Genomic DNA, 13,637 nt, shown 5'->3' with positions numbered 1-13,637 from the left:
TAAGTCTTTATCAAAGGAGTAGTTCACTTCCAGAACAAAAATTTACAGATAATGTACTCACCCCCTTGTCATCCAAGATGTTCATGTCTTTCTTTCTTCAGTCGTAAAGAAATTACGTTTTTTGAGGAAAAAATTTCAGGAATTTTCTCCATATAGTGGACTTCTATGGTGCCCGCGAGTTTGAACTTCCAAAATGCAGTTTCAATGCAGCTTCAAAGGGCTCTAAACGATCCCAGCCGAGGAAAAAGGGTCTTATCTAGCGAAACGATCGGTCATTTTCTAAAAAAAATTATAATTTATATACTTTTTAACCTCAAATGCTCGTCTTTTCTAGCTCTGCGTGAACTCTGTGCATTCCGGTTCATGACAGTTTTGGGTATGTCGAAAAACTCCCATCTCATTTTCTCCTCCAATTTCAAAATCGTCCTAAATCATCCTACATCGCTGTTTAACTTTTTTTTATATAAAGGGTATTTGACTTTCTTTGCATGTTCACTTTGTAAACACTGGGTTGGTACTTCTGCAGCGATGTAGGACGATTTTGAAGTTGGAGGAGAAAATGAGATGGGAGTTTTTCGACCAACCCTAACTGTTTCGAACGGGACTGCACAGAGAACGCATGCGCGTTGCAGAGCTACGCAAAATGAGCATTTGAGGTTAAAACGTATATAAATTTACATTTTTTTTTTTTGAAAATGACCGATCAATTCACTAGATAAGACCCGTTTTCTTCAGCCGGGATCGTTTAGAGACCTTTAAAGCTGCATTGAAACTGCATTTTGGAAGTTCAAACTCGTGGGCACCATAGAAGTCCATTATATGGAGATAATTCCTGAAATATTTTCCTCAAAAAACATTTTTTTACGATTGAAGAAAGAAAGAAAGACATGAACATCTTGGATGACAAGGGGGTGAGTACATTATCTGTAAATTTTTGTTCTGGAAGTGAACTACTCCTTTAACTGATAATCTTTCTAGTATTCTGCTGGAAACTGCAGTGAGTTGTATGCATAGTTTTTTCGTATAGTAGATAGAAGCACATTGTTTTCAATGAGCCCATGTTGATTACTTCATCTTTAGTAGCATTTAGACACCAAATGATAAAAAAAGCTACACATTGTTCCATTAAGAAGCGTCATTGGTGCTTCTTCACTATTATAAAGCATCAGCTGCCACTGGATTTAAAAAACATTGTATCTACAATGACTCAAACAATACAAACAAAGACCTACGCCCTGTACCTGTGTGTCCAATGGAGTTCCCTTGTCTGGACGCATCTGTCTCCAGAATGACAGCCAGGCCTTCAGACACGCTGGTCAGACGGGAGCCACTGAGGTCGAGTCGGGTCAAGCTCTCCATCCCCCTGCCTGGCCTGTGCTGCTGGACCAGCTCAGAGTGCTGGCTCGAGGTGGACGGGGGCAGAACCACATGAACCGTGCTCTGCTCGGGGAGATCGCAGCCCTGTCACAGAAGAGGACAAGCAGATAGTACTCCAACACTCTTCACAACAGCCTCATCCCTGTTTAATACCATTATACCTCAGGGATTCTCAACGTTTTTGGTTTGTGACCCATTATGCACCACTATATCTGCTATACACTTCTCATGTTCTTTAGAAGAAACATCTACACTTTGAGGTTTGGGTTCCATTCTGAGTAGATTAATTATAATTTAGATGTAGAGGTGGTCGATGTCCTCATGTAAATTAGATTTTATGACGATCAAGTTTGTAATAGTTTTCACTGGTTCACTTATAATAACCAATTAATAATTTATGGTGATTATTAATGTAAAAACTAAATGTAGAACCCCGTATCAGAACAAGAAGTGCTCAAAACCTGTTTTTCTGAGACCAGCCACAGCGACATGAATAGTGATATGAATAGTAATTCTATGGTGCTGTAGTCTCAAAAGCGCATTATGAGAGGATCTTTTCATCCTGTTGTCTTTCATTTCTGTCTCAAGCATGAGGAAAGAAAGGATCAAACTTTGCCGGTGTAAGTACCTTCACAAATTCAAGTAATCAAGCTGGCACATATGCCGCAGACCAGCAGGATTGTAGCGCAGGAAAAAAAAAAACAGGTAGAGAGAATAAACATGCCAATCATTGTAAGACAATGACAAAGAGCTTGTATCTCAGAGAATGAAAGAAAGATAAAGGTAAAAACAGCATTGTTTGGAGAAGGCAGAAAAATGAGAAAGATATCATACAGTATGAGACATTCTTTAATACTGTACAATTCCCTTAGGTATTCGCTTGGTTTCAGAAACATAGTCCCTTAATTTCCTTTCTGGATATGACTAAAGATTTAGTCTCTTTGCGTAGAGATGCGGAAATGTTCATAACTTGATAATTTTTGCTACATTTTTGCTACTTTTAAGTGTATATTTAAAGAAACAGTTCAATCAAATGAAAAATCTTATGCTGCCGATACACACATTTGTTTTTCTTGGTGTGTTTTTAATACAATGACAGTTTATAGTGACCACATCTGCCAAGGTTAAAAAGAAAAAAAGACGAAATAAAATTAAATGTAAAATAAAAAAATAGCCCATATGACTTGCATGTTATATTCCATGCTTCTTTTAAATACTTTTTACAATTCTTTTTAATTCATAATTCATGCTAATTAACATACCAATTATTAAAAATTGCAATGCTTTTTCATCTTTTAGTGGTATTTAAAGTAATAGTTCACCCAAAAATGAAAAACCTTAAGCAATATACCCTTTTTACACAATGACAGTTCATAGTGACCACATCTGCCAAGACGCAAATAATAATATTTCTTTTTAAAAACATCCAGAGACATATTCTGCTTTTTTACCCTTTAGTTTACAATACTGTTTAATTCATACAATTTTATCCAATTTTCTTAAGACCATGTTGATTCACACACCAATTGTTAAACTGTAATGCTCTAACCATTTGTATTTTTCCCCAATTGTTGAGTAGAGACCAATTTCTAGATGGAAAACAGCAGAACGTTTGACGCAAAGCAGACAAAAACATTCCTTTAAGAGAAAACCTCTTTGACAGGGAAAATGGTTCTTTTGTCCGAAACGGTCCTCAAACAAGTATTCATTTCTTGGTGTTAGCAAAAACAACATAGACAGACAAAATGAAAGATGTGAATCTCATCTTGTCCATTTTCTCCAGCAGTCACTGAGGGTTGATTTTTCAATGGCACAGCATAAATTAAAGAAAGACCCTCTCGCTCCAGGTGAGCGAACCACCAGCTAAGCCTTATCACACTTTCCTGCCATAAAGGAGACTTCTAATACAGGCTTTAACAAAGATGGGCCGCATGCTGGGAAACGAAGCGGCCATAGCAACACAATGCAAGATCCTTATCAAGAAATGCAGGAATGGAAAATAGCACTGATCATTAGTTACATGATGGATGCTTTAAAGACCGCTGTGACATAAAATATGCTGGTCAATATCAATTTAGTTGCACGGCAGTGTGTTTTTGACTTTGCATTTGTATTTCATGACAAAAATATTAAACGACAGCGCAACAGTGAGATGACCCTTCTGATTCGAACGGTACACGCGATAACCTCTAATTCACATTAATGGAGCCGGCAGTTTTCCTGATAACTCCTGTTCTCAGAGGAAAGGGTAAAGCTTTGGGCAAAAATAACACTGCAAATGCACTCTGAGATAAAAAGCAATTTCCAGGATGTGAACTTGTGACATTTAGAAAAAGCATTGATCCAAACAAAACACACACACACACAATATGAAACTGAGCACAAAACTAAGAGATGGGAAAATCGGCCATAACCTAAGAATAAAGTCTCCCCTGCAAGTGCACTTGATGTTGTCAGCCGCCTTGACGCCAACATTTATTTATGCATTTTTTTTGTACAGTTTCAAATCCAGTTACTTTGGGGACAGAGCGGGGCTTGTATTCCTGATGAGCAGAAAGTGCCTTAATTTTATACACATGTGACCTTTTTCAATTGAGACCTTCTCTTGGGGGAGCCTGATCACAAGTCAGTCTTTTAAAGACAGGGACACTGTGCATTAGCAATGACTTGGCTCTTTAAAGATATGCAGTGGCTGAATTTCAATGCTGAAAGCACAGAGACAATCAATTTGTCTTTCATCCGGAATCATAAGCAGCCCCAGAGAGTCTGGCCACTTTCTCAAGGTCATTTATGGTCATATAGCTGGCATCAGGACACAACATATTCATCTATATTTCATCTTAAAGTGACACTGGATTAGCTTTGACTGTGAGCTGAATACCAATTCTGCATGATTAGCAGACAGTTTGTCTTAGAATTAAAACTGAAAGTTGAAAAATGGATGTGTGCCACAAAACAAAAGTGACCATTTCAGTGTTATTTTCAAGAATTGCATTTTACTTGTAAGCATATTTAATACAAAGAGAGAAATTCTAAAGAACATGCAAGCTCCATAATTGTGGTCTTTACAACTAGTGCACTATATTTTAAGTCTTCTGATTTGTGAGGAAAATACACAGGGTTAAACTATTATTTACTGAAAAACCTCAGACAAAAACATTCCTTTAAGAGAAAACCTCTTTGACAGGGAAAATGGTTCTTTTGTCCGAAACGGTCCTCAAACAAGTATTCATTTCTTGGTGTTAGCAAAAACAACATAGACAGACAAAATGAAAGATGTGAATCTCATCTTGTCCATTTTCTCCAGCAGTCACTGAGGGTTGATTTTTCAATGGCACAGCATAAATTAAAGAAAGACCCTCTCGCTCCAGGTGAGCGAACCACCAGCTAAGCCTTATCACACTTTCCTGCCATAAAGGAGACTTCTAATACAGGCTTTAACAAAGATGGGCCGCATGCTGGGAAACGAAGCGGCCATAGCAACACAATGCAAGATCCTTATCAAGAAATGCAGGAATGGAAAATAGCACTGATCATTAGTTACATGATGGATGCTTTAAAGACCGCTGTGACATAAAATATGCTGGTCAATATCAATTTAGTTGCACGGCAGTGTGTTTTTGACTTTGCATTTGTATTTCATGACAAAAATATTAAACGACAGCGCAACAGTGAGATGACCCTTCTGATTCGAACGGTACACGCGATAACCTCTAATTCACATTAATGGAGCCGGCAGTTTTCCTGATAACTCCTGTTCTCAGAGGAAAGGGTAAAGCTTTGGGCAAAAATAACACTGCAAATGCACTCTGAGATAAAAAGCAATTTCCAGGATGTGAACTTGTGACATTTAGAAAAAGCATTGATCCAAACAAAACACACACACACACAATATGAAACTGAGCACAAAACTAAGAGATGGGAAAATCGGCCATAACCTAAGAATAAAGTCTCCCCTGCAAGTGCACTTGATGTTGTCAGCCGCCTTGACGCCAACATTTATTTATGCATTTTTTTTGTACAGTTTCAAATCCAGTTACTTTGGGGACAGAGCGGGGCTTGTATTCCTGATGAGCAGAAAGTGCCTTAATTTTATACACATGTGACCTTTTTCAATTGAGACCTTCTCTTGGGGGAGCCTGATCACAAGTCAGTCTTTTAAAGACAGGGACACTGTGCATTAGCAATGACTTGGCTCTTTAAAGATATGCAGTGGCTGAATTTCAATGCTGAAAGCACAGAGACAATCAATTTGTCTTTCATCCGGAATCATAAGCAGCCCCAGAGAGTCTGGCCACTTTCTCAAGGTCATTTATGGTCATATAGCTGGCATCAGGACACAACATATTCATCTATATTTCATCTTAAAGTGACACTGGATTAGCTTTGACTGTGAGCTGAATACCAATTCTGCATGATTAGCAGACAGTTTGTCTTAGAATTAAAACTGAAAGTTGAAAAATGGATGTGTGCCACAAAACAAAAGTGACCATTTCAGTGTTATTTTCAAGAATTGCATTTTACTTGTAAGCATATTTAATACAAAGAGAGAAATTCTAAAGAACATGCAAGCTCCATAATTGTGGTCTTTACAACTAGTGCACTATATTTTAAGTCTTCTGATTTGTGAGGAAAATACACAGGGTTAAACTATTATTTACTGAAAAACCTGGTCTTGTAGCTTTCAAATCCCATTTGTACTCCGCATATCCAAACTTGGTGCGCCACTTAAGAACCTACAGTAGTACTTGAGTCCATCTCGAGTCTAAGACCATGGCTTCATGGACTTGGTCTTGTCATGGATTCTGGAGCATTTGGACTTGGGTTTTCTAAAAGCTTTGTCTGAAGCAAATACATTAAGTTAAACCATTATTTATTGAAAAACCTGATCTTTGTTGCTCTCAAATCCCATTTGCACTCTTCTAGCATTTGAGTCCATCTGGAGTCAGAGTCTTGTCATGGACTCTGGAGCATTCTGACTCAGTCTAGACGTGGACTTGACATTCTTCAGGTCTCCATTTTGATTCTGACTCAACCCATTAAAGGGGTCATGAACAGCCTTTGTTTATAATTTTGTACTGTTCTCTGAGGTACACTTATAATGTTATCAAAATTTTTACATCAAAAAACATCATAATTTAGATTAATAGGCTATTTTCTGTCCTGTTTTTAACCCCCCTCATCAGAACGATCTGTTTGAATAGGCGTGGCGGATTGTAGACTCGGAAGTAAACGCCCACTGCTATGCTTGGCTAATAGTTGTGTATGTTTGACAGTGTACATTCCTCATAGATGGACGCTGCTGTGATTAAAGTCAAAAACACATAAATACTCATATCAAACTATCTGTAAGAAGAGACAAAGCAATAGTGACCACATAATGAAAACAGTTACTCGCACGTGTGTTGCGGCATTACTGTCAGATCCAATATAGTCAGCACAGCATCGTCTTTTAGTTTCAATCTTTTTGAAAATCCTGCGTCGAATTGTGCCTTGTTCGTAAACGAATCCGTGGTAAAATGAAGTGAACAAAGGACCAAGTTCTTACTGACGCGGTCTGGATCTTCATTAAAAATAAAGTCCATTCACTCTTTCCTAACGTTGGGATCAGAAGGATGGCAACGCAAAGACTGTTTTTCCATAGCTTGGCACTGCACAGCGTCTTGTTGTCTTCAGGGCCATCTTTATCGCTTGGTTTCTGCGTAGATCTGCGCATTCGCCTCTCTCGTAAACAATACATGCGCAAATCGGTGGACGGGGCTAAACAGGAGCAGACATTGAGCTTCTTCTGTGGAGGCGGTGCTTATCCACACTATTACATCATTCCCTGCGTTCCATTCAGAAGGGCTCATCCCTATGCCCTAATCCCTTCAAAGGGTTTACCCTCCGGAGTGAGAGCTTCAAAGGGTTGAAGGGTGTAGGGGACCAAACAACTGTTTCTTGAAGTGCCCTTCTATGCCCTAATCCCTTCAAAGGGTTTACCCTCCGGAGTGAGAGCTTCGAAGGGTTGAAGGGTGTAAGGGACCAAATAACTGTTTCTTGAAGTGCCCTTCTGCATCATTATCCCGTGCTCACACGGAGGCGCCGTCATCATGCAAAGAATCTGCGCAAAGGATCATGGGAGCCCGAAGTGTCCATCAGTTGCACCCTTCGAAATCCTTCATTCCGAAGGGCCCTTTGAAGTGGCAAGTTTTGAGCACTTCGGTTTGGAACGACCCTTCAATATGGCGGCCATGATTGTTTTCACTCCGAAGTGCCCTTCGGGGGGCGATATATCCCGTTTGGAACACACTGATAGAGTAGAACATTCCAAAAGCTGTAATTTTGGCAGAGTGCCTTCAATATGGCTACGTTCACACAGCAGCAGAATACCTCTTGTCGTGTCAGAAAGTGATAAGACTTTCAGTTTTATGGACGTCACCATCTTTGATTTTACTTTGGTCTTGATTTTACTTTACTGTCGCTATGGTTATTGGTAAGGAATACGGACTTGACTCCCGTTGCACGTTCATACAGACAGTATTCTATACACAACTATAAGCTGCTGTGTGAACGGGACATTTCGAGACCTGTAAAGAAAATGCGGTTGTCAATCCCAAAAACGGACAGTGCTGTTTTTAGGCTAACGACAAAGTTTTGAGTTCTGAAAGTTACTGGATGTATTTAGTACAATGACCTGTTACATGTCAAAAGATAAAGGGGAATTTGGTTTCTCAGTTCATGACCCCATTTAAGGTCTTAGCCCAGACAAGTATTTGAGTGAGCTGGTTTCGAGACTACAATACTCCTACTTTAAATACAGCAAAAGTAATTACGAGGGGTTTTCAAGTTCCAAAAATTTGAAAAATGCACCATAAAATTGTTCCAAACATTTTGTGCACTACATTTTAAGTATTATGATAGCATTGCATGATGAAAATACATACAGTTAAACGATTATTTACTTAAAAACCTAGTCTTGTAGCTCTCAGATCCCACATGCACTTCCATACAATCAAACTTGTTGCATAATACAACACCTTATGGCAGTGTTGTAGCACTTCAGTCCATTACAAATCAGAGACCACATTTTTATGGTCTTATCGTGGACTCTGGAGCATTTGGACTCTGACCCTCTTCAGGCCTCTATTTTTACTCCGACTCAACCTACTCAAATCTTGGCTTGGACTCAAACACAAATGAACTGGTTTCAATTACAACATTCCTACTTTAATCACAATGAAAGTGTGTAATGAGCTCTCAAGCTCCAAAAAGGACAGAAGTGCACCAAAAAAGTGCCCATATATTTATTGCACTATATTTTAAGTTTTCTAAAAGCTTTGTGTGAGAAAAATAGTTTTTTTGACTGAAAAACCTTCTTGTAGCTCTCTTATCCCATTTGTACTTCCGCACATTCAAACTTGGTGCATCACACAACAACCTATGGCAGTGTTGTAGTATTTGAGACAGTCTTGAGTCTGGGTCTTGTAGTGGACTCAGGAGCATTTAAACTTGGTCAAGATTTGGACAGGTCTCTGTTTGTATTTAGATTCAACCTACTGAGGTTTCAACCTAGACTCAAATAAGCTGGGTTTGATTACAAATTTTGGTGCTAGGCATCTTTGAGTCTGAATATGTGAAAGTGTAAATGAAATTTGAGAGCCAAGTTTTTCAGTAAATAAAATTCAGATAAGATAGCCTCATAAAACTTACCGCTTATAAGAAAATAGCGCACAACACTACACACCCAGATCAACATTGTGTTCCACAGAAGAAAAGAATACAGGTTTAGAGTAATATTAATATGTTTTAATTTTTACTCCTTCAAGCAATGAATTTGCTGGCATGTCTGTCAAAACTGGATATGACCATGAAAAACATACATTGTAATACTATATAATAGAATTTAATATAATATAATAAAGCCCACTTTTAAATTAGCATTTTATAAAATCCCCTATTAAAGCACCACTAGGGAGCCAGTTAAAATCCACTCTGTTAGTTCTATCAGAGATGACTAAGCATCTTTGGAGAACACTGACAATGTGAGTCTGGCTCTGCTGAGACACTTCCCTGTGTAGACAGATGGTGTGGAGAGCTGGGTTTGAAGACACAGGGCCTGAGAGGACACCGTGACTAATATGAGCCGGGAATTTCAACTACCTCAGCACTTAATTTTGCAAAAGTGGGGAGGATCGACAGCAGACTGAATTTTCAGGCTAGTTATTGCTGGTTTTCGGTGGTGAAAGTTGTAAATCAAGGGCGTCCTGCTGGTTAAGCTACTTAAGAAGTCTAGGACGACATCAGCACAGCAACATCACATGCCGGAAACCAACATCCTCTTTGAAACCGCCACAGAACCACATTAAGTATTTACAAGGGGACTCCGTCCTTGCGATGCATTGACCAAGCATTCACGTTTGCATACTTGCGTTGAGTATATTTTTGGCCCGAGCAAACACGTGGCGCAAAGCTGAAATAAGATGGTGATTGGCTCCTTGGTGAGGCAGGAGGCAAGGGCGAAGATGACTCTCAGACAGGAAGAGTCCTTGAAGCTGAATGCATGTTGTAACCTTCAGAGCACTGGCGTTTATCTGTATTGCTCCTTCAGAGAGTGTGGAGAGTTTGAAAGGAGGGGGACGAGACAGAGAGAGAAATGGGGGAGATGAACACTTTGGAAAATAGAAGTAATAACAGTGAGCAAGACAATGGGTCAGAGAGGAATACAAAAGAGTGACAGAAAAGACATACAAAAACAACAGAATAGAGCAATGGATGCATACAGGAAGCAAAAGAATGAAAGAATGACAATCAACTAGACTGACAAGGAAAGAGCACAGACAAAACACTGACAGCAACATGAACTCTCTTGAGGGAATTCGCTAAGAATGAACTGCAGACATTGGTAGTGTGGTTTATTTGTACATGCTGTTTACATTGTTTAATTCATAAAAAGAATTATGCAAATAAGGTGACAACACAAACAAGCCAATAAAATCTGTGCCGAATACAATGTACATAGTTCAGCTCCTAACTTGCAGGTTCTGAGTGCTAAATTGTGGCAGATGCTGCAGACTACCACAATCTGACATACTTTACTGTGACTGTGTTACTTGTATAGAATTTATTAATAATTTGAATTAGCTTTTATTTTATACTTACCATTTTCTTTTTAATTTAAGTATCAGTCATGTTGTTATGCACTTTTGCCTTTTTTATTAGTTTTATTTAAAATATTTCTATTTGGCTTTAATTTATTTATTTTTAGTTTTAGTAATTTTAGTAGGCCTACTTCTGCTTCAACTAAAACTTCATAAAAAAATATATATTTCAGTTTAAGTTTCTCGTCTAAAATTTTTTTTTTTAAAGAATTGGATACTGTGACTGTTATTTATCAACTGTTATATTATGTATTAATATTTTGAATATGCTTTTATTTTTTTATATTTACAGTTTATTTTAATTTTAGTTGAAGTTTGAATAATGTTCCTTTTCTTTTTTGTTACTTATTAATTTTAATAAAAACTTTTAGTTTTAATAATTTTAGTACTTCAACTAAAACATATTTCATTTAAATTAGCAGTCTAGTTTTCATTAAGTTTAAGTTTCATTAAGTGTTTCATCTAATATTTATTTTATTACTATGTTTTCCATCTAATATTTATTTTATTTCAATTAATGAAAACTATTTATATTTTTTTAATAGCAACAATTACAGCACTGGACTGTACAGCATTACTACACCAATGCGACCCAACCTGCGTGTCCGAATGTATTTATGATGCCTAAAAATATTGAGGGTCGAATCTGCATAGGAAACACAGTACTGTGTCTGAGTCTTAATTGAGCCTCACAGGCAGATCACAAGTTCACAGCTCATCACAAGACAGCATGAGGTGACCACAAGCTCCCAAATTAACACTAAGAAAATGAGAGTAAAAACTGGACTTGGCAAGCAGTGCATGGTTGAAATGTGTATTTTTCATTCTTATGTGAGGAAATCAGAAAGATACAACCAGTCATTTTACTCAAGCAAAGCTCAGTGAGTAGTGTTGTTTTACTCTGTATTAAAACCTAGATGTCAAAACAAACTGTTAAGGCTAAAAATGTTCTTTCACTAAAAGCACTATCAGCACTTTAAAAAGAGCAAATACTTGAGTAAAATAAAACGGTAATATTTAATTGTGCTAAGCAGTCTGTTTATATGTGTTAAACGTCTGACTGGCACAGAGCAGGTGAAATTAAAGATGAGTTGATTACAGCATCACAGACTGTGATTGTGAGAAACATATATAACATGAGACCAAGGAGCTATGAGCTGTGCAAACTGCAAATAACCTATTACCCGGTTACATTCTCCAGAAACACTCAGTACAATATACACAAACACACACACACACACACACACACACACACACACAAGGCCAACTCTTTTTAATTAGTGCGAGTTTTATCTGTGCTCCAGTAAATTCACTGCACAATGAAGCAGTGGGAAATATGGATGAGAGAAATATAAATTAATTTTGAGAGAAGATGAGAGCTTATTAAAACAAATTGAGTAAATATACAGCATATTGATTCCAAAGAGCAAGGTGATAACCTGCTGCTGGTGTCAACACTTAAGAGCCACTCGAGAATAGAGCAGCGGGATTCAACACAAGGATTCTCAAGCAATTTACCGACTCACAAAATTGTTTGGGCTTGTTTTCTGCATGTTTCAATTTTGTGAAAATAAATGGCCACCAACAATCGTAGGGCCATATTTACTAACAACCTGCGCCAATGCAAACTCTCTTTTGATGTTAAAAAAAACTACTGTCCAGATTTACTAAAGATGTCTTTTCACCATCACTTTGACCAACATAAAAGCAGAGAATAACAGTGGAGAAGTGTAATGCCTTCAAGTCACATCAAACTGATCGTATTTATGAGATGAGAGCCATTAATAGCACCACAATGGCGTAATTACCAGTTAGACTTTTTGTGCACAAACCTTGTGAGTTGGGAGCATTTGGAGGATCGTCGTCAATTAAAGAATCACAAAAAAATCAAATTGGTATTGATCATAATTGCATTTTCTTTGTGAATGCTGACAATTACAGTATTTTGCAAACTTATGCCACTTTATGGGGCAGCAGGCTGAGTAAATTATTATTATTTTTTTACAAAACTACATTTCCCATCATTTTCAGTGGCAGCACAAGCACAGATAAGGCATCAAATTCACACTTATGAATTGACTGCTGTTTGTTTGGTTGCAGGGATACTACATAGGAAGTGAAAGAGGGAGAAAGAAACATGAAAATGTTAATTTTATTCTAAATGACTTGAATGGTCATCACACTGTAATTAGACTTCAGAACTCATAAGTAGGAACTTCCTGGCAAACACATAAAGCAGGATAACATCTGTAGAGACAACCACAGCTCTAAATATCAGTTCTGTCAATCAAAACCTCAAGTAAGACTAGAAACAGGCAGGAAAATGTGTAAACTATCCAAGTGTGTACTTTTCCGTGTTTCTCCGCTGATTTATGAGCTCTAGCGTGATTGAAACATTACTGTTAGTACCACAAATGATGAGCGGATGATTTTCAGTGGAGTTATGAGGTGGGAAGCTGAGCTCCACATAGCATCTGCTACAGCTCTCACACACAGCAGGAGTTGCATCAGTGAAAATGAGGTACCCACAGCTCTAAATATCAGTTCTGTCAATCAAAACCTCAAGTAAGACTAGAAACAGGCAGGAAAATGTGTAAACTATCCAAGTGTGTACTTTTCCGTGTTTCTCCGCTGATTTATGAGCTCTAGCGTGATTGAAACATTACTGTTAGTACCACAAATGATGAGCGGATGATTTTCAGTGGAGTTATGAGGTGGGAAGCTGAGCTCCACATAGCATCTGCTACAGCTCTCACACACAGCAGGAGTTGCATCAGTGAAAATGAGGTACCGTGAATCACAAGAATGTACTGTGCTTTGTTCAGACTCTAGAGGCAAAAATGAGACAAACCTTGACTTTGACATACAGTAAACACAGAAGAGCACAAGTCCGAATGTCAGAAATTTGCTTCCATATTTACTGCAGGGAGATTCAAAATGTAAATATTTCCTTGCCAAACTTATTAGAAAAAAAAAAAAAAAACACTATTGGAGTCAACAGGGACCAGAAACATTCTGGTGGTTACGAATATTCTTCAAAATAGCTTATTTTATGTTGAGGAGAACAAAGAAACTCATACAGGTTCAGAACAACTTGAAACTGAGTAAATGATGACAGTA

General features: G+C 37.9%; 1 protein-coding gene across 3 annotated transcripts in view; it reads right to left on the bottom strand.

Moving 5' to 3' along the window:
- Positions 1–13,637, bottom strand: part of LOC107739476 (E3 ubiquitin-protein ligase parkin-like) — a 160,572-nt gene that overhangs the window by 99,881 nt on the left and 47,054 nt on the right. For all 3 annotated transcript variants that reach the window (XM_016551597.1, XM_016551598.1, XM_016551599.1), the window contains exon 3: positions 1,242–1,461. In XM_016551597.1, the coding sequence (XP_016407083.1) occupies positions 1,242–1,461 (220 nt within the window). The remainder of the gene's footprint in view (positions 1–1,241; positions 1,462–13,637) is intronic.

The sequence above is a fragment of the Sinocyclocheilus rhinocerous genome, unplaced genomic scaffold, assembly GCF_001515625.1.
Source record: "Sinocyclocheilus rhinocerous isolate Xijiao unplaced genomic scaffold, SAMN03320098_v1.1 scaffold345, whole genome shotgun sequence".
Taxonomy (NCBI): domain Eukaryota; kingdom Metazoa; phylum Chordata; class Actinopteri; order Cypriniformes; family Cyprinidae; genus Sinocyclocheilus; species Sinocyclocheilus rhinocerous.
This window is presented reverse-complemented; position numbering and strand designations above follow the sequence as displayed.